This window comes from Gadus chalcogrammus, chromosome 5 (assembly GCF_026213295.1).
Source record: "Gadus chalcogrammus isolate NIFS_2021 chromosome 5, NIFS_Gcha_1.0, whole genome shotgun sequence".
NCBI lineage: Eukaryota > Metazoa > Chordata > Actinopteri > Gadiformes > Gadidae > Gadus > Gadus chalcogrammus.
The window spans coordinates 21069252-21089579 of record NC_079416.1 but is presented as its reverse complement, the minus strand read 5'-3'; the positions used below and the strand labels follow the sequence as shown (position 1 = coordinate 21089579).

Genomic DNA, 20328 nt, shown 5'->3' with positions numbered 1-20328 from the left:
ACGCCGGCTTCTGCGGCTACCTGGCGGAGCCGGCGGCTAGCGGCCTGCGCGCCCAGAGCTGCATCAACCCCGTCAACGGCAGCCTGTGCGAGCGCCCCGGTAAGGCCAACCCCCCCCCCCCCCTCCCCCGGTAAGGCCACCTTCTAGAAGGTTGTTCCCCTACCCGGCTAACCAATATGGCCGCCGGCTGAATAAAGGTCTATGATAGGCCAGCTTTAATTTGGGTGGATCGACGAAAGGAAGTGACCGTGTTGTCCCCGTTCCTGCCTTTCGTTACGTGATGTCGACGTCATGGTGACGTCAACGGTGTTGTCACGGTGGTGTCACGGTGTTGTCACGGTGACGTCAACGTCACGTCGTCGGTGATGTCCTCTCGCCCCCCCCCCCCTCCTTACAAAAGTAAACTCTCCCTCAGCGCCGCTCGGTTTCTCACTTCCTGTCCCTGAAACCCCCTCCCCTCGCCGCCCTCCTCAGCCAACCACAGCGCCAAGCCGTGCCGCACGCCGTGCGCCATGCGCACCAACTGCAACGAGTGCACCATCAGCAGCTCGGAGTGCATGTGGTGCAGCAACATGAAGCAGTGTGTGGACTCCAACGCCTACGTCGCCTCCTTCCCCTTCGGCCAGTGCATGGAGTGGTACACCCTGAGCACCTGCCCACGTGAGTCCCGCCTCCGCCGCCCTGCGCCCGCTCCTCCTCCTCTGCCTAGTTCTCCTCCTCCTCCGCCTCCTCCTAGTTCTCCTCCTCTTCCTCCCTGCTCCTCCTCCTCCTAGTTCTCCTCCTCCTCTTCCTCCCTGCTCCTCCTCCTCCTAGTTCTCCTCCTCTTCCTCCCTGCTCCTCCTCCTCCTCCTCCTAGTTCTCCTCCTCTTCCTCCCTGCTCCTCCTCCCCCATCCTCCTCGTTCCTCGACCCTAACCATCCCGCTCTCTCACTTCCTCCCCATCCCTCTCTTCTTCCGTCTCTCGCTCCCTCTCCCTCTGCAGCCACACTCTCCCTCTCTTCTCCCCGTTTCCCTTTTCTGCTACCTCTCTCTCCGTCTCATCGCTCTCTCATTGCCTCCTCCACTGCTCTTTTTCTCCCACCTCTATCTCAAGCCCCGTCTGGCTCTGGCTCTCACTCCCTCTCTCTTTCTCCGTCTCTGTCTCTCGCTTTCTCGCTCTCACTCTCTTGCCCGTGCTCGCTCTCGTCCTTCTTCTCTTTCCCTCCACTCCACCTTCTCTCATTTCTTCTCCCTCAATTCCCCTTCTCTTCCCCTCTCTCACCATCCCCTTCATCACTTGCTCTCTCTCTTTCTGTCTCTCTCTCTCTGTCTCCCTCTCCATCCCTCGTCTCCTCTCCATATCCATCTCTGTCTCCGTCTCGCTCTACATTTCTATGAGCGGGTGTTGTATGAAAAGACGACGACGGGGGGGGGGGGGATAAATTACCATTCAGGAGAGAGACGAGTGAAAGATAAATAAAGGGGATGTAAGCGATGGCGCTCAAATGAGCGGGTTTCCGAGTGGACCCAAATACTAAGCGGCAATTGATGGAGCGTTATCGGCGGTGGAGGATCCAAACTCCCGGCTCAGCCAATCAGCAAACAAAGGTGATGGAGCCTTTGAGGCACAATGGCCGCCCGGGTTGTTATCGAGCTCTGAAAGGGGCAGCCACTCATTATCCATTCATTGAACCAACAAGAAGATAGAGTTCTGATTTAGTCATCTAAACAAACACCGATTCGCATGCGACACACACGGTGTTGCCTTCCTTTGTGATCTCCCGCTCATCCTCGCTGTTTGATTCAGATTCAGGTGCAGCTTCACTCAAATCAGGCCACAAACCGATGCTATATAGCTGATAAAGCAGGATGTCGCTAACCAAGTGGGCTACATTTGTACAACTTTGTGTCAGTGGGCGATTGTTCCGTGTATTTGTTCTGGGCTTTAGAACGGGCGGCAGCGGTCGATAAATCCTCCAGTCAATCAGTTATCCTCCGCTGGCTCCAGCAGCACAACAAAACAGGTCCAGACATCGCAGTCCGTCTCTAAAGCAAGCCCGGTTCTGGCTCGCTTAACATCGTTTTAACCTCACGGATCGGTCTCCAATAAAGAATGATTCTGTCTCTAAACCTTAACTTAACCCAGTGTTGTTCGTCCCTCTAAACCTTAACTTAACCCAGCCTTGTTCTGCCTCTAAACCTTAACTTATACCAGCGTTGTTCTCCCTCTAAGCCTTAACTTAACCCAGCGTTGTTCGTCCCTCTAAACCTTAACTTAACCCAGCCTTGTTCTGCCTCTAAACCTTAACTTATACCAGCGTTGTTCTGCCTCTAAACCTTAACTTAACCCAGTGTTGTTCTGTGTGTAAAGCGTACTACGGCCAGCCTTGCTCTGCGTGTAAAGCGTATTACGGCTCGCCTTCAGCTCTGTAATTTTACGATAAGACCTGCGTCGACCGAGGTCATGCGCAACATTATTTAGCAGCCCACATAAAGTCCGGGCCCCTGCCCTTCGTTGCCATGACGGCTCTATTAATTAGGTTTCGTCGTCCGTGAGTTAATTAGGTGCAAGTCGTTAAGGGCCAAACATAAGGTTGCGATGTCTCCCCGGGGGTTGGGGGGAACGTATAGGCTAATCTCTTATCCGTGACTGTGGCCTTTACACCCAACGCCGGAGAAATTAATTTCCCAACTGGCCCCTTGGGATGTCTGTGACATGTTGTGTTACTCAAACACACAAATCTTAAAAAAAACAAGCGCACACGGTTTCTCTAGAAATGCCTTGCGGTGAATGATAGGGGTAGCTAACGAGTTTAATGTAAACGTGAAGGCGTGCGCTCGGACTACATTAAAACATCCGGAGGAGGGTGATTGGTTGACGACACCGCCGTAGCTACGCCAGGGTGATTGCTTGGTTCACTAGCCTGGAAGATCGCCATTTTAATCAACTCTCGTTAATTCAGTTTAAACCATCTCATGAAAACGACCATTACTTTTTTTTCATTTTCTGGATCAGTTTCGCAGGGAAACGTATATTTTCTAACGGGCCCCTGATCGTCAAGCCTCCAGCTGGGGGAACATGCCCACTCGTGATGTCATTGAAGCCGTGAAACTGCTTTGGAAATGGCTTGTAGCGGAGAACGTCACACCTGCCGGGTAAACGCGTACCCTTTAAGTTAGTCAAGAGTCAAGACTGAACCACAGCTTAACCAACACCACGATAGCAACAGTGTGGATCAGACCTGAGGTGTGCTGTTATTGTGGCCTACCTCACCGAGACCACGTATCGCACCCTGGGGGACAGAGCCTTCGCCATCGCCGCCCCTACCCTCTGGAACTCCCTCCCTCTGGCCATCCGAAACTCTGATACACTCTGTTCATTCAATAGTCAACTTAAAACCTATCTCTTCAGGACCACCTACAACGTTTGACAAATCATCCTCCGCCATCTGCCCCTCTCTCCCGCTCTCTTAATGTGTTGCCTGTTGTTGTGGTGCTGTTTATTTTTTCCCTTTTGTTTGAGTGTCTCTACTCCTTTCTTGTTTGTTAAGCGTCTTTGAGTATTTAGAAAAGCGCTAAAAAATTATGATTTTTATTATTATTATTACTTGTGATGATTCAACTAATCACTGACCCAGCCCCTGATTATATTAGATTTAGTGTTCCAAATTGCTTATTTTTCCAATGAGACTTGGAACGTTATCAAATCAAAAATAGGATCTCAAAGAACTGCAAATTAAAAATCGTAACATAACACTTGATTTACGCACAGGTCGGCAATACATTGAAGACATTTTTTGCCTGGTTTTTCAATAATTTTTTACATCTCGACCGAATCAACCAATAAATCAATTTCCCGGTTAAACCCATTCAGAAATACGAGTGGCAGGCCTGTCCTAATCCCGGCCAATCATTCCATCCGGCCACAATGAGCTTTCAATTAATAAATCCCTGAGGGAGATGCAGGCGGGGGGGGAAGGAGGGACTATGTTTCATCTCAACGGTCCCCAGAGATTTTCTGTTTCCCCAACTAAAACCCCCCTTCCCAGCGAGCGTCCCCCCCCCAGCGTCCCCGACTGACCCTCTGCCCCCCCCCCCCCCCCCCCCCCCCCCCCCCAGCGGAGAACTGCTCAGGGTACGGGACCTGCTCCCAGTGCATGGATCAGCCGGGCTGCGGCTGGTGCACCGACCCCAGCAACACGGGCAAGGGCCAGTGCATGGAGGGCTCCTACCGGGGGCCCTTCCAGACGGAGGTGCCCGCCCCCTCCAGCCTGCCCGGCATGGCGCCCGGCCTGCAGGTGGCGCTCAACGCCAGCATGTGCCCCGGCCAGGCCAAGTACAACTGGTCCTTCGTCCACTGCCCAGGTACGGCCCTCACTGGTTCTCCTCGCCTGTCCAATCAGATCCTTCCATCTCATCGCCCGTCCAATCGTATCGCTTCATGTCATGGTCACATGCTATTACTTTATAACAAACGATGATAACAATATACGTTAATCACGTTATGACCTGCATGACGTTATGCAATGTAATTATATTTTCCATTGAACTTTTTATCACATTTCATCAGGGCAAATTATGTAATAATCTTGATTTCTGATGACCTAATCTATGAATTGCAATATGTATATGTATATATATATATATATATATATATATATCACCACATGGTATCATTCAGCATCGTGACATTTGCCTTTGAAGTCATTATATTTTTATCAACAATGTGCAAACTTTTTTCAAGCTATATAACGTCACAGCTACTGATGTCTTAACCCAGATTAGATAAAATGAGACACTGATGTCTGCTAGTGCATCAGCCGTCGGTTTCCAATGATGCAGTGCGTGTGCTTGCGCGTGTGTTACAGCGTGCCAGTGCAACGGCCACAGCCAGTGTGTGAACCAGAGTGTGTGTGAGAAGTGCGAGGACCTCACCACCGGAAGCCACTGCGAGAGCTGCGTCTTCGGCTTCTTCGGCGAACCCACCAACGGCGGAAGCTGCCAGCGTGAGTACCCCCCTTTGATAAATCGACCAATCAGGAGCGGGGTCGGGTAGTGTGGTGCTGAGGCTTTGACTCCCACTGAAAGGCACGGGGTTCGATGCCCGCAGTCTTAGGGCAGGATGACCCCTGACCCCTACCTGCTCCTTGATAACATGAGTTCACCGATCCTGAATTCACTCAGGAGAGAGAGGGGCAAGACGACGAAGGGGAAAGAGGCGGAGGGATGGGGAGGGAGGAGGGGGGAGAGAGAGAGGAGCAAGACGAGGAAGACCCGCTGGACTGTTGCTCATCTATCCGTCACACATCTAGGTGGACACGTCCACTTGTGATGTCACAAGAGACCAACGTCTTGTGAATGGCGAATCACACTCACACCTGGTGGCATGTCATGGGAGCTTTAATAAGTCGGTTCAGCTCGGTATATCTCATCCTCTGCTCCTCCTCCGTTCCTGAACTCCGGAACGCACCTCCAGGCTCTGATCTCTTCCTGAGACGTACCCCCCCCCCCCCCCACCACCACATTCCCGATTAACCGTCAGCCCCGACCGACGCTACGTCTGTCAGACCCCTCCTACACCAGCTGGCTTCGCCCGCGGGTCCGCTCGTTAGCATGCTAGTTAGCATGCTCGTTAGCATTTTAGTTAGCATGCTAGTTAGCATGCTAGTTAGCATAGTGAGCATGCTAGTTAGCATGCTTGTTGGCATAGTGAGCGTGCTAGTTATGCTAGTGGTTAGCATGCTACCTCTTCCACTAGTATACATAAATGGGGGCTAAGGGAGGGACTGGACCCCCTAACCAGCCCTAGTCCAGCGCCTTCTGATCCCACCGCCGCCGCGCCGGACTCCTGGGGGGGGGGGGGGGGGGGTAGAGGCCGACCTGTAAAGATCTCCCGTGAAATGAATCTCGACTCGCGATCCACCAGCCCATCAATCAGCCGCCGGGGCTGATGGGATGTGAAATGACGTTTATTTGAAAATTGCGTTGGGGAACCGGGCGCATTAGCCGGCGTTGCTAAGGGCTAATCAGATGAAAACGGTTCGCAGAGGATTTGCGATCTAAATTTACATCTCTGGCTGTCAGTGGACGCCTGGCGGCGGTGGCCGGTGTGTTTTGTGTTTTTATGATTGACGGGCAGGTTAGTTATTCTTTTTCACCGACGCACTGATAGCATCTGCCGGTAACTCTCTAGACTCATTAGCTAAACCTGGTGGGTAGAATATGGAAGTAGGGGTGGGAATTTCTTGTGACAGTCTGCAAAGTATGATATCACTTTATCACATGATGGAGTATGATTTGCTGTCCCGTTGGAACGAAGCAACGCATGGCGTAAAGTGTTGACCTGACCTGGAGTCTTAGTGATGTTATTTGGACGTTGGCAAGCACATGGACTGATGGCCAGAGAGATGGATGTTGCACTTTATTCTCTCCTTAACAGGGTTCAACCGCATCACGCACAGTCACAACAGCAAAAAATATTTTAATAAGAACATTGTACTGCAATTCTACACCGACGGTTTCTTGTATGTATCGATGATATTTATTCTATATTCCTGCACATGTTTTTAACATGACACCGTGTGTATTATGTGTTCCAGCATAACATATTTTTACAGGACGCCGTGCGTATTATGTGTTGGAGCTTAACATGTTTTTAACATGACAGCGTGTGTATTCTGTGTTCCAGCGTGCCGGTGTAACGGCCACGCTGGCATGTGTAACCCCACCAACGGAAAGTGTTACTGCACCACCAAAGGCATCAAGGGAGACCGCTGCCACCTGTGAGTTCTCTCTCCGCCGCCATCTTGTCTTCATACGTTACCACTGCGTTCTTTATACTGGTCTCTCTTTACCGCCATCTTGTCTTCATACGTTACCACTGCGTTCTTTATACTGGTCTCTCTTTACCGCCATCTTGTCTTCATACGTTACCACTGCGTTCTTTATACTGGTCTCTCTTTACCGCCATCTTGTCTTCATACGTTACCACTGCGTTCTTTATACTGGTCTCTCTTTACCGCCATCTTGTCTTCATAACAGAACAGTGTACTCTCTTAACCGCCATCTTGTATTCAAACATTACTGTTTTTTACTTTATACTAGTCTCTCTTAGCCGCCATATTGTCTTCATAACAGAACAGTGTACTCTATAGTAGTCTCTCTTAAACGCCGTCTTGTATTTAAACATTACTATTTTGTACTTTATACTAGTCTCTCTTACCCGCCGTCTTGTATTTAAACATTGCTACTTTGTACTTCATACTCATCTCTCTTAACATCCATCTTGTCTTCCGACGTTACTACTGTGGTCTTACGACTAGTCTCTCTCTTAACAGCCATCTTGTCCTCAAACCCTCTTCTGTGAACCGTATTAAACTGTATTATACTGAAACTGGACTACTGCAGTTTCCTCTCTCGTCTTCCTACAACACGACCTTATCAGTATCTTATGCTATAGATTCCTCTGGTCTGTGTAGAGTGTGCTCTTCCTGTGTTTTGGCTGCCGTTAAGCATCGTTAGCTAATGGATATTCGGAAGCTTGTTCTTCTGTGTTCTGTTGAACCACGGTCAATTTTGCTAGCTGGAAAATATGTGCTGAATAAGCCCCTAGTGTTTTATAGCGTTTGTTTTATCCCGCTGTGGAACGTGTTTGCAAGCTATTTCATTATTTTGGGTCATTTTTTTTTCTTCTCTTTTTTTCAACTTCTTTACCCGCTCAATAATATGCGCTGGCTAATCTACAAATGCGTCATTAGCGGCCGTGTTCTCCGCTGTGTGGTTTGGTTAGTGCCGTGTCAGCCGTCACAACGCCTAATTCTTGTTTTAATGTTGAGTCGCCGGCGGCTACATGGCTGACATCCTGTTCAGCACGAATTAAAAAATATTTTTCAGACTGTACTATAAGCAAAACATTAGGATGTGCTGTCCATGCTGACAAATGTTCTCTCTCTGCCTCTGTCTCTCTCTCTGTCTCTGTCTCTCTCTGTCTCTCTCTGTCTCTCTTTCTCTCTCTCTGTCCCTCTGTTTCTGTCTCTGTCTCTCTCTCTCTCTTTCTCTTTCTCTCTCTCTGTCCCTCTGTTTCTGTCTCTGTCTCGCTCTCTATCTCTGTGTCTGTCTCTCTCTGTCTCTGTCTCCGTCTCTGGCTCTCTCTCTCTCTCTCTGTCTGTCTGTCTGTCTCTCTCTCTGTCTCCGTCTCTCGCTCGCTCTCTCTCGCTCTCTCTTCCAACAGGTGTGAAGTGGAGAACCGTTACCAAGGCAACCCTCTGAAAGGAACCTGCTACTGTAAGTGGCACTCCGGGCCCCCTGTTCCAGCGGGGTGGGGCTGTGGGCGGTCCCGTGTCACCTGTGTGGCCCTCACCTTTTAGAGGTTTATTTTATTTGGCGGGCTCGGCTGGGCTCTATCTGTTTACACTCTACTCTATTCGTCTCTACTCTCCACGATTTGACTCTTCTCTATTTGGTTCCACTCTTCTCGTATTGCCTCTGCTCTACCCGGTTCTATTTTACTCTATTGGTTTACATTCTTCTCCATGCATCTCTACTCTACTCTATTTGTCTATAACTAGGGTTTCCGCGGTGTGGACTTTTTCACACCGAGTAATACACTCGTGTCAACACCGGTATTACCGAGTATAAACTTCTAAACTAGGTCAACCGCCATCTTCTCCTCTGCGTCAGCGTCTGGCAGTGCGCCAATTCTCGGTGACAGCGACTTATAACGTTCTGTATATAATAGTACAATATAATTGTAATATCACGGCCAAAAGCTCTGTGCGCCTCCGGATGGCCGTAGCGCGGGGAGCTCTCATAGGGATTGGGCTTCGCGGGGTTTGTTTACCGGCGTTGCTATGGTTACCGGTCTTGCTTGTTCCAACGCTTTATTAGGTAGCTTATCTATTAGGTTTGTATAGTATTTTTTTTATGAAAAAAACGCATCAGAAATAAAACGGTGCAAAGAGAAACTGCCAAACTTTTTTTTTTTATCAAATATGCCTAAAGTAAAAAATAACTCGGTATTGCAACACCGAGTAATCGGTGTTGGCCTCAACACCGGTAATACCGTATACCGCGGCAACCCTAGTCTATACCCGACTCTATATGGCTCTACTCTTGCTGTGTTTGGTTCTCCTCTATTCTATTTGGTTCTATTCTGACGTTTGGTTTTATTATGTTTGGATCCGTTCTATTCAGTATGGTTCTATTGTATCGGTTTCCGTTCCATTGTGTTCTGCCGGCTAGAGGGACTGCGGTTCACTCCCCGCTCGGGAAGAGGAAAGGGAAAAAGCTTTCCTTCAATCACTGACCGATGCTCCTTCCCCTCCCGCCCCTCCCCCTCCCCTCTAACCCCGCCCCCTCCGCCCCGCGGCGTCCAATAGACACGCTGCTCATCGATTACCAGTTCACCTTCAGCCTATCCCAGGAGGACGACCGCTACTACATCGCCATCAACTTCGTGGCCACGCCGGAGGAGGTGGGTCACGGAGAACTTTTCCTTCCTCTTTCTTTCTTTTTTCTGGGCTAAGCCGGTTTAGCGGAACCCCCCCCCCCCCCCCGCACTCCTCCAACGCCGAGGATGGACTGCGCGGCGCTAGCTCTATTAGCATTAATGCCCGGGAAGAAATATTATAATGGAGGAAAAAAAACATAACGATTATGCTAATATAATAACGGTCACGCTTATGAAATTAGCCAGCGCATTAACTCCACACCGGCTGCAACGGGTGTAACGAGTTTGGAGCTCGTTATGACCTTAACGAGGTTACATAACGAGGAGACACTCAAAACAGCTGGCTCACGGAAGCAGAGGCGCACACAATCCCATAATACTGGAATACCGGCAGCAGACAGTTTCCAACTCACTGTTGGAAACTATGTTCAAACTTTACAAAAAATATTCTCTTTAGTTGTGTTCTTTCTTCTACCAGTATACGTTAAATTTTGAATATCCTGTTGTCCGAAGCCACAAACAAAGTGTGTTCGACAATGAAGGTACAACCTCACAGAATCATGCAAGTACATAACCAGCATACTGCTTCAAGGGCTACATTATAAAAGATGTGAATTTATATTTAATATTAATAAGTTCCTCAACATTGCACAACACCAAGGTGTTCGAAATCGTTCCCTATCACGGATATAGTGCACTATATAGGGTGCTCGCCATTTTGTAGTGGTGTTCGAATTCTCAGTGGTTAATTTCATGCACTATATAGTGCACTTAAAATACCCAAAATTTGAGTGTACATACGATGTACCCTACATGTTACTCCCGTATATCACAATGCAATGCGGTCGTGTTTTTCCGGAGAAGAAGAAGCTGAGTAACCGCGAAAAGTCTCGGGCTTCAGTTTAGAAATGTCAACAATTTATTTGTTGACATTTTATTTGGGAATTATTTGGGAATTATTTAGAAATGTCAACAATTTAGTTGGGATTTAACATAGAATATTTAACATTCAAAATTAATTAAAAAAAACTTGAACAAGGAAATGTAACATTCAACATCAATACAACCTCCAGCTTTCCTCGTGAGTGCCCGGTTTGTTTACATGATGTGGGCGCATCTGTCTACGTCACACAAATTCCGTTTAGAAATGTTCAGCATAGTGTCCGAATTCTCGTTTGTTCGTTCCCTATATAGTGCACTATATCGTGGACACTATGTAGGGAATAGTGAGTGAGTGTATAGGGAGCGATTTCGAACACAGCTCAGTTGTGTTGGTTTCATAAGAGCCATCATGCCAGGGGGTCCAACCTGACCTACGATGGACGAATCAGCAGACCAGTTGGTATGGTCCAATGTTGGTCCGGTCCAATCAGCAGTCACACCAGGTGGTAATAAAGAGACCTTTAATACCAGACCCAGGAGTTGTCAGCACAAAGAAGGGAAAACGGCCCCCTCCCATCTGGTACAAGGATTAAATGAAGGATCACTTACCCGCTGCAAATACTCCCGAAGCAGGACGTTAAAGTCTGCCGGAAACATCTAAACGGTGTTAAGAATACATGAATACAAAAAGACCGGGCGCCGCGGCATCGACGTTAAAGGAAAGCTAAGCAGATACTTACGGAGGAAGCGCTTAATTTTTACATTAAACATTCCCCTCCCTTAAATATTTTAAACCATAGTATTAAACTATTAAAAGCCATTGGAAGATAAGTTGAGTTATGTAATTAGTGGTTGCGCCCCTAGGTTAAAACTCGCTCAAGACCCGGCAGTGGGTTAAGAGAATAAAAAAAACAATAATTTAATTTGCTGGCAGTCCTTTGTGAGCCACACTCGGTGTGGGCTACAGGCAATGGAGTAAGGTTCTGGAGACCACCAGAGAAATGCAAAGCCCCCCCTCAGATCCGCGGCGAGTTTGTCAATGTATTTATTTTCTTTGGGGGTCGGTTTTCCAGAAGGCGCTACAAGCACAACGGCTGCTAGCTGCTCGAACGCTCTCCGCTAACGGCATGGTAAAACTCCAGAGAGGGTGTATTTGATAGTCGGTCCGGTTCACAGCTATTTGCACTTTGAGTTGTAAACAGTGATAATGAATCATTTATAATTGCCTTCCTGCGATGATTTGACTGCCAATGAAGTGCACTTGCTAGCTTCAAACCAACTGCCTAATTAGCATTTCATTAATATTTAAAAGGGTGCCTCTCTCCGTTCAGCTGACAGAGAATGAATTATTTTGAAGAAAGTCATTAACAGAGTGTTGTGTTTCACTAACATTCAGCGATATCTTATCCAGCCACAATTAGCCGTCCGAATTTGCTTTAGCTCGTCAGTTGGGCTTTTTTCGGCGGGCTTTTTTGGCGGCTCTGCTAAGCCGGTGTGTGGTATTTACAGCAGAATTAGTTCCACTCTTTGGGCCCCGCTCAAATTCACATTTTCCCCTGTCTTTTTTTTTTGTGTTGGACTGGCTTACTTCAAGATGATACATGTCGACAACAAACAACAGAAGCTCTTGAGCAGTTGCTTCTTAAGCCGCCGGTGCTGGCACGCTATAAATCCCCAGCTTCGCTTTTTAAATTATATATTTAAAACTTTCATCTCCGTTAGGTGCCTTTTTTAATGGGTTGTCATGGAGACAGTCGGAAAGATAGCTCTTGGTCTAGATCCCTCTCTAGTGTCTTATGAGCCAGGGGGCCCAACCTGTTGGTCTGAGGGGCCCAAGGCTACAGATGGGCTTCAGGAGATCAGCAGTCTTCTGTAGAGCTAGTGCTCACCAGATATCCACCGTATCTTGAATTGATGTTTACCATCATTAGTTTATTAAACATTAGCACTGATGCACCTCAACATATACAACAAGGTGGGCGTGGGGATGAAGGTTAGTGGGCTGGAGGGATTTGGCTCTAAAATGTCATAGTCCAAAATAACATGACAACAAAACAATCTCAGCCAAATGCTGAGACAATGTGATGGTGATGATGATGATGATGATCATGATGATGATGCCCGATCTTCTCCTTCCATCAGCCGAACCGCGACCTGGACATGTTCATCAACGCTTCCAAGAACTTCAACCTGAACATCACCTGGGCCACCAGCTTCACAGGTGAGGCAGTCCCAGGTCCACCCCCGACATGGCCAGGCAGTTAGAGAGTCGTTTAAAGATAGCGCCGCAATTCAGCCGTCTTCTTAACACGGAGGGGCAATTTATTTGACCTGGAATTCTAATTTAACTTCTGAAAGCGAAAAAAGTTTTGGTAATTTGGTCACCAACTTCCTTTCCTTTCTTTTGCCTTCACTCTACTCCCTCCATCCTCATGCCTCTCTTTCCTCCTCCTCCTCCTCCTACCTCTTCCCTTTCCTCACTCCTCCTTCCTCCTCCCTCCTCTCTCTCCTCTTCCTCTCTTTCCTCTTCCTCTTTCCTCCTCCTCCTCTCTCCTCTTCCTCCCTTTCACCCTCCCTCTCTCTTACCTCCTCCTCTTCCTCGCTCCTCTTTCCTCCCCCTCCACTCTTTCCTCCTCCTCCTCTTCTCTGTCCTCCTCCTCCTCCTCCTCCTCCTCCTCCTCCTCCTCCTCCTCCTCCTCCTCTCTCTCCTCCTCCTCTCTCTCCTCCTCCTCTCTTTCCTCCTCTTCCTCCTCTCTTTCCTCCTCCTCCCTTTCCTCCTCCTTCTCTCTTTCCTCCTCCCTCCTCCCTCCTCCTCCTCCTCCTCTCTTTCCTCTTCCTCCTCCCCCTCATCCCCCCTTTCCTCTTCCTCCTCCTCTCCCCTCCCCCCCCCCAGCTGGGACCCAGAGTGGGGAGGAGATCCCCATCGTCAACCGGATCAACATCAAGGAGTTCAAGGAGAGCTTCTCCAACGAGAACTTTGACTTCCGCAACAACCCCAACATCACCTTCTTCGTCTACGTCACCAACTTCACCTGGCCCATCAAGATACAGGTGAGCGCCAGCTCCAAGTCCCCAGAAAATCACTCTGGTCCCCCCGGAGGGTCAAAGGTCAACTCACTGTGGACCTGGAGAAGACCGAGGGTCTAATGCGTTTTACCGTCAGAGGTCAAAGGTTAACTCACTGTTGACCACGGTTGGGTTTCTCTTGGTACCTCACGATTCGACTAGATTCCGACTATGAGGTCAACGATTCGATTCTAAAGCGATTATCGATGCATCTCGATGCAACAATTGTATGTATATTTCCATGCATGATTTTCAAAGAAAGATATACATACATCTGAGTGTGCTAATCACTTCCTACTTTTGTGATGATCATTAAAGACATCAACAAATGAATTAACTTATCTAATATTTATTAGAGAAAAAGCTTTTGTCACAAATATGACTTTCTATGACCAATACAATAATCAATGCAGCTTGCATTACAACACAATATGGAAGTATTTAAAAAATAGGGTTCAGTTTTCTTTTCTTTGTCATTAAAGAAAAAGCTGCTCTTGAACTCTGAGTTCTTGTGTCTGGCTGTGAGTTTGTGTGCATGCTATGCGTAGGCTAAATCGCAATCATGTTAAGACAAATCTGATTGGCCAATACACACTGAAGATAAATTAAATAATTTTAAAATTACAAAAATTATCCCTCTCGGGCGAACAGAATGTTGAAGCAGGCGAACAAATCAAAATAAAAAGGATAACAAAAAACATTGCATTTGACCACCAGAGGTTAACATTTTGTTCACCTCACAGAGGTCAAAGGTTAATCCCACGGTGGACCTTAAGAAGGTTAAGAGGCATTTTCACCAAGGTGAAACCGTTTTGGACCACCAGAGGTCAAAGGTCAACGTCGCCATTCAATAAGTGGAATACCCAACTCCAGGTTCTAACTCGGCAACATAGGAAGTGCGTTCTCTTCCGTCGACACGGCCCGCCCCCCCCACATGGTAACATGAGCTGCAGGGGCTCCACACCCAGTAGCCTCAGACAATGCACGGCCTCAGACGATGCACAGCCTCAGACGATGCACGGCCTCAGAGCCAGCACTGCCTCAGAGCCAGCTCAGCTGCCGGGCTGAGAACAATCGATGGTGGGGTCGATGTCTGGCTCCACGCTGAGCTAAGTGCTGCAGAATCCAGCGGATGTGTTCCCCTCGCTGTGTTATTCATCATTTGATTCACCAGGTTTTCCCCCTTCGCTCGGTCGTTTGTTCGCTCCGAGATTTTTCCTCTCTCCGCGTCAAATACTTTGCGTTCAAAGTGTGTTCTTTGTGGCCGGTATCGCACTCCTGGTCGGGTCTCGTGAGGTGCGACGCGGCATGTTCGGTAGCCGTAACGTGTGTGTGTCTGTGTGTTTTTGTGTGTGTAATCGCCGTGGTGACCAGCAGAGCAGCGATTGTGTACCGCGGCGACGAGATGAATGGTGAAACTGAAGGTGCCCCGTCGCACCCTTTCAGAGGGGTTTAGCCACGCCCACGCCTACACACACACGCACGCAGCTCAACACACACACAAGCATGGCAACATGCACCAACACACATGCATTTGGACATACCTGCACACACACACACACACACACACATGCACTGCACACCAACACACACACATGCACCAACACACACACACACATATCATGACACACGTGCGCGCACGCACACAGACGCACACATGCCACACTCAACCATGCAGCAACATGCACTCAGACATACCTACACACACACGCACACGCACACACACGCTAAAGGGCAGGTTGGACAGCGAGGAGACTCCATGCCCACCGGAGGTATTCCGTGGCCCCGCTCCCCGGGCAGGAAGCGGGGCCTCCCAGGGTTCTGGGGGCCGGGTTCTGGGCCAGGAGTCCTGAATGGACCTTTAGAAATGTGCTGCCTGTTTACACCGTCGAACCACAGCCTACCCTGTGTGTGTGTGTGTGTGTGTGTGTGTGTGTGTGTGTGTGTGTGTGTGTGTGTGTGTGTGTGTGTGTGTGTGTGTGTGTGTGTGTGTGTGTGTGTGTGTGTGTGTGTGTGTGTGTGTGTGCACGCAAAGGTATGAGGCTGTGTGTGTAGGTTTATGTAAGAGTTGGTATGTGAGTGTGTGTTGGAGAGTATGCTCGAGTGAGTCTCTAGCCTCACGTCTCTGCGTCATGTCTGGCGGTATTGGGAAGCGTTGGCTATTGCTAATTGCTACATTAGCATACGAAGTGGATTCCCTCCAAGGTAAGTGGGTGCAGAGATTAGCAATGCCACATAGTTTAGCGTTAGCATCAGTCCTGCTGTCTCAGTTTATCAGGGGAGGGTTTAGCTGTCGCCGTCTCTGTCTCTCGGGGTCTCTCTCTGTGTCTTTCTCACTCTGTATCCGTCTCTCTCTCTCTCTCTCTCTCTCTCTCTCTCTCTCTCTCTCTCTCTCTCTCTCTCTCACTCTGTCTCTCTGTCACTCTGTCTCTCTGTCTCTCTGTCTCTCTGTCTCTCTGTCACTCTGTCTCTCTGTCTCTCTGTCTCTCTGTCTCTCTGTCTCTCTGTCTCTCTGTCTCTCTGTCTCTCTGTCTCTCTGTCACTCCGTCACTCTGTCTCTCTCTCTGTCACTCTGTCAATCTCTTTCTGTCTCAGTCTCTCTGTCTGGCAACATTCTCGATCTGTGTTTTGTGTCTTCTTGGTCCTGTCCCGCCCTTCTTTGCCTGTATTTCAGTTCCCTTCTGTTCGGTTCTGTTCTGTAGTTCGGTTCCCCCCCGTGGTTCCTGGCCCTGGGTTCTGGAACGTTCTGACCCAGCCAGACCGGGGAGGCTTGACGTCTTGATAGTATAAACACCGCAGATAGCCTCCGTCTGGTGGACTCAATCTGGGGTGTCTGTGGCAGCCCCCGGTACCACTGCTAGCCACAATCCCCCTCCTCCCCTCCCTCACTCCGCTTTCCAGAAACAAACCGTGTGTTGGGCTGGGAATATTTGTAACCGACGTTTAGATCGTTTCCCAGCATGACAGGCAGCTAGAAATACAGATATAGATACTGTAGACAGAAAGACAGATACTGTAGACGGACTGAAAGACGGCTACTGTAGACAGAAAGACAGATACTGTAGACGGACTGAAAGACGGCTACTGTAGACAGAAAGACTGATACTGTAGACGGACTGAAAGACGGCTACTGTAGGCAGAAAGACTGATACTGTAGACGGACTGAAAGACAGCTACTGTAGACAGAAAGACGGCTACTGTAGACAGAAAGACGGCTATACTGTAGACAGAAAGATGGCTACTGTAGACAGAAAGACGGCTTCTGTAGACAGAAAGACTGATACTGTAGACGGACTGAAAGACGGGTACTGTAGACAGAAAGACGGCTACTGTAGACAGAAAGACAGATACTGTAGACAGAAAGACAGCTACTGTAGACAGAGACAGATACTGAAGACAGAGACAGATACTGAAGACAGATACTGTAGACAGAAAGACAGCTACTGTAGACAGAAAGACAGATACTGTAGACAGAGACAGATACTGAAGACAGATACTGTAGACAGACTGAAATACGGCTACTGTAGACAGAAAGACGACTACTGTAGACACAGATGGCTACTGTAGAAAGACAGAACTATAGCAACTAATCAGACAGACAAACTTAACAGACGGACAGACTGTAATCAGGCAGACTAATCAGACAGACAGACAGTAGACATAAAGACAGACAGACAGACAGTACGCTGACAGATGGACTGTCACCAGACAGTGGTAGAAGCGGGACGCTGCTAGAAGGGGTACCTCCAGACCCTCCCCTGCCCCTCTTCCCCCAGCGAGGAGGGCCCTGGGTGGGCATGTTCCCCTGCTCCCCCCCCCCCCCCCCCCCAGGCCCAGCCTTCCTCCAGGCTGCTGCTGCCGCGGGCGACTCACTTCCTGCCCTCCTCATGGAGCTCTGCCGTGTCTCGCCAGGTACCGTCCCCGCGCCGCTCGCACCCGGTGTCTCTCGCCCGCTCGCTCTCCCTCCGTCTGCGGCACTTGCTGCACTTTTTCTTTGCAACTTTCTTTGTAACATTTTCCGTGACTTGTGCTTTCACTGATCTTGACGTTTCTCGGTGTGTGTGTGTGTGTGTATGGGTGGTTGTGTGTGTGTGTGTGTGTGTGTGTGTGTGTGTGTGTGTGTGTGTGTGTGTGTGTGTGTGTGTGTGTGTGTGTGTGTGTGTGTGTGTGTGTGTGTGTGTGTGTGTGTGTGTGTGTGTGTGCACGCATACTTACTGCTTTTTAGCGTGGACATATGTTGCCCTTGGTGGCTTGTGTGGGTGTGTGTGTGTGTGTGTGTGTGCACTGGTAGGTGTTATGTCCTTCACATCGAGGGAGAGTGAGGGAGAGGGCAAAATGGAATGTTAAGTTGAAACACATGCGGCATTGAATTTGTGTGTATGTGTGTCTCTCTCTCTCTCTCGCTCTCTCGCTCTGTCTCGGTCTCTCTCTCTCGCTCTATGTCTCGGTCTCTCTCTCTCTCTCGCTCTATGTCTCTGTCTCTCTCTCTCTCTCGCTCTATGTCTCGGTCTCTCTCTCTCGCTCTATGTCTCGGTCTCTCTCTCTCGCTCTATGTCTCGGTCTCTCTCTTTCGCTCTATGTCTCGGTCTCTCTCTCTCGCTCTATGTCTCGGTCTCTCTCTCTCTCGCTCTATGTCTCGGTCTCTCTCTCTCTCTCTCTCGCTCTATGTCTCGGTCTCTCTCTGTCTCTCTCTCTCGCTCAATGTCTCGGTCCCTCTCTGTCCCTCTCTCTCGCTCTGTCTCAGTCTCGGTCTCTTTCTCTCGGTCTCTCGCTCTGTCTCGGTCTCGGTCTCTTTCCCTCGGTCTCTCCATCGCTCTATGTCTCGGTCCCTCTCTGTCTCTGTCCCTTTCTCTCGGTCCCTTTGTCTCGCTCTCGCTCGCTCTCTCTCTCTCTGTGTTTGTCTGAAAGTGTTGCCATGTGTGTCGGTGTGTGCCGGTGTTTGAGTTGTGGTGTAGGTGTGCTGGCGTGTGTGTGTGTGTGTGTGTGTGTGTGTGTGTGTGTGTGCGTGAGCGAGGCGGCGCGTCTACGCTAACCCCCTAGCATCCCCCAGCTCCCCGGGGGGGGGGGCGGGTGAGGGGGCTTTCAATGTGCGATGTTTTTCTCTCCTCTTGTCTTCCACTGGGTTCATGTCCGTGTGTCTGATGATAACCCCCCCCCCCCCTCCCCCGGCCGTTGTCCCGGGGGTTTCATGATCTACTCAGAACCGACCGGACTTTCCCGACGGACATTCCTGCTGACAAAAAATACATGACAAGTCATATGAGAACTTTCAGGAAGCTAGCCTCGCACTTTTCTGCACATCCACACTCGAACACCGCACTCGCATGCAGGCACACACATACACCATGCGTGCGCGCACGCACGCACACACACACAACACACTCCCACGCAGGCACGCACACCACAAGCATACATAACACGCACCCGCACACACAAACACAAGCGTACACTAAATATGTCACATTCTTCAGATGAGCCCTTCGTCACCTTCCTCATCATCATCCTATTTATTTTTCTCCTCATCTTTCTCCTCCAATGTTTTAAGCTAGTCGCTCACACGCATGCACGCACTCTCACACATACACACCCCCACGCAGCACGAGAGAACGCAATACACAAAGACGCGGACATGCTCAGTCACACATACTCACACAAACCCCTGACGCACATAAACTCAGTCAGACACGCACTGTTGAAGCTGTGCTCATAGATCACAGTGCTGTCCTTGGGTTTGTGTTGGGTTCGGACATTTTGAACCTCTGAGGACGAATGCAGCCGTTGAACTAAATGAAAAGAAGAACTAACAGCTGGTTGTCATGGTTGCTTCTCTAATTTAGTTAGGATGACGTTAGTTTTATTCCAAATAAGTGTGTTAGAAACAGTGCTAGGTTGTCTGTTATTGCTAGGAAATCAGTTTGTCTCCTAAGAAAGGCAAAGGGATCAAATATCAGCGATGGCGTCCAAACAGATATAATCTAATCTGATCCGTTAAGGTTGCCGTTCTCATCTGAACTCAACATGTCCTTTAAGGACTTCGACCAGGATAGGTTATCCTTCCGTGACGCCTGAAGTCTTAGCTTTACAGCTCGTCATGAAGATGGTCCATAGCTCTTAAACTGAGAAACCAGGATTTGTTTAACTGTGTATGCGATGAATTTGTTGAGTAAATAAGTATTCCTAACTAATGGCAATCGAGATGGCCGCCCGCCGGTCGTGAAATTCCCGGTGTGTTAAAAATAATTTAGAAGGTTGTTTTCCTCTCTGATGAGGAGAAGATACCGCCTCCAACATGTTTTGTAATGAAGCGTAAATTCCAGACTAATTACGCTGACAAGTTGCGACGTCGCAACAAATGTCTGCTAATCTCCCGGAGATAAGATCGACTGCCTAATTCAATCTCACAGCGTGGGCTTAGCAGGCGGAGCTAGCGCGATGCTAGGTAGCAATCCGTGCGTTCTGCGTGTCGATCTGTCCGCAGAGTGAAGCGGTTCCGGTGTGACCAACACTGATTTCAGGAGGGAATATTAACTTAACTTCACTAACTCAATGAAAGCCTTGTAAGTGCTTTTCCCCCAAACCAATTTTCTGTGACATTGACATTAAGATGGTATTTGCCGGAAAAACCGGAAAGATAAATGTGATAAATTGACGGGCGCTTTGTAAAGGTTTGCTTTCATCTCTTATAAAAACAACTGCACTGTAATTTGTGTCCTTGGCGAACGACGACCGAGTCTGGAGCCACTGCAAGCTGCGCATGTGTCCGCCTGCACCGTACCGTGCACGCTTTCATCACAGGCCATAACCATTGCGATGCATGTCCCGCCCGGGAATGCCAGACCGACTCGGCGGCGGCGGCGGCAGCAGCAGCACCCGCGTTCGACATCACGCACCACGCACACGCATTCCCAGTCCGACCAATCACGCGGCGCCAACGCTGTTGCCTTTTTATCCTG

General features: G+C 49.1%; 1 protein-coding gene across 1 annotated transcript in view; it reads left to right on the top strand.

Annotated features, from left to right (window-relative positions):
- Positions 1 to 20328, top strand: part of atrn (attractin) — a 91669-nt gene that overhangs the window by 39245 nt on the left and 32096 nt on the right. The window contains exons 16-24 of the mRNA XM_056590792.1: positions 1 to 99; positions 475 to 660; positions 4099 to 4344; positions 4848 to 4985; positions 6668 to 6761; positions 8210 to 8262; positions 9357 to 9451; positions 12452 to 12530; positions 13203 to 13360. The exon at positions 1 to 99 is cut by the window's left edge and continues 121 nt beyond it. Of these exons, the coding sequence (XP_056446767.1) occupies positions 1 to 99; positions 475 to 660; positions 4099 to 4344; positions 4848 to 4985; positions 6668 to 6761; positions 8210 to 8262; positions 9357 to 9451; positions 12452 to 12530; positions 13203 to 13360 (1148 nt within the window). The remainder of the gene's footprint in view (positions 100 to 474; positions 661 to 4098; positions 4345 to 4847; positions 4986 to 6667; positions 6762 to 8209; positions 8263 to 9356; positions 9452 to 12451; positions 12531 to 13202; positions 13361 to 20328) is intronic.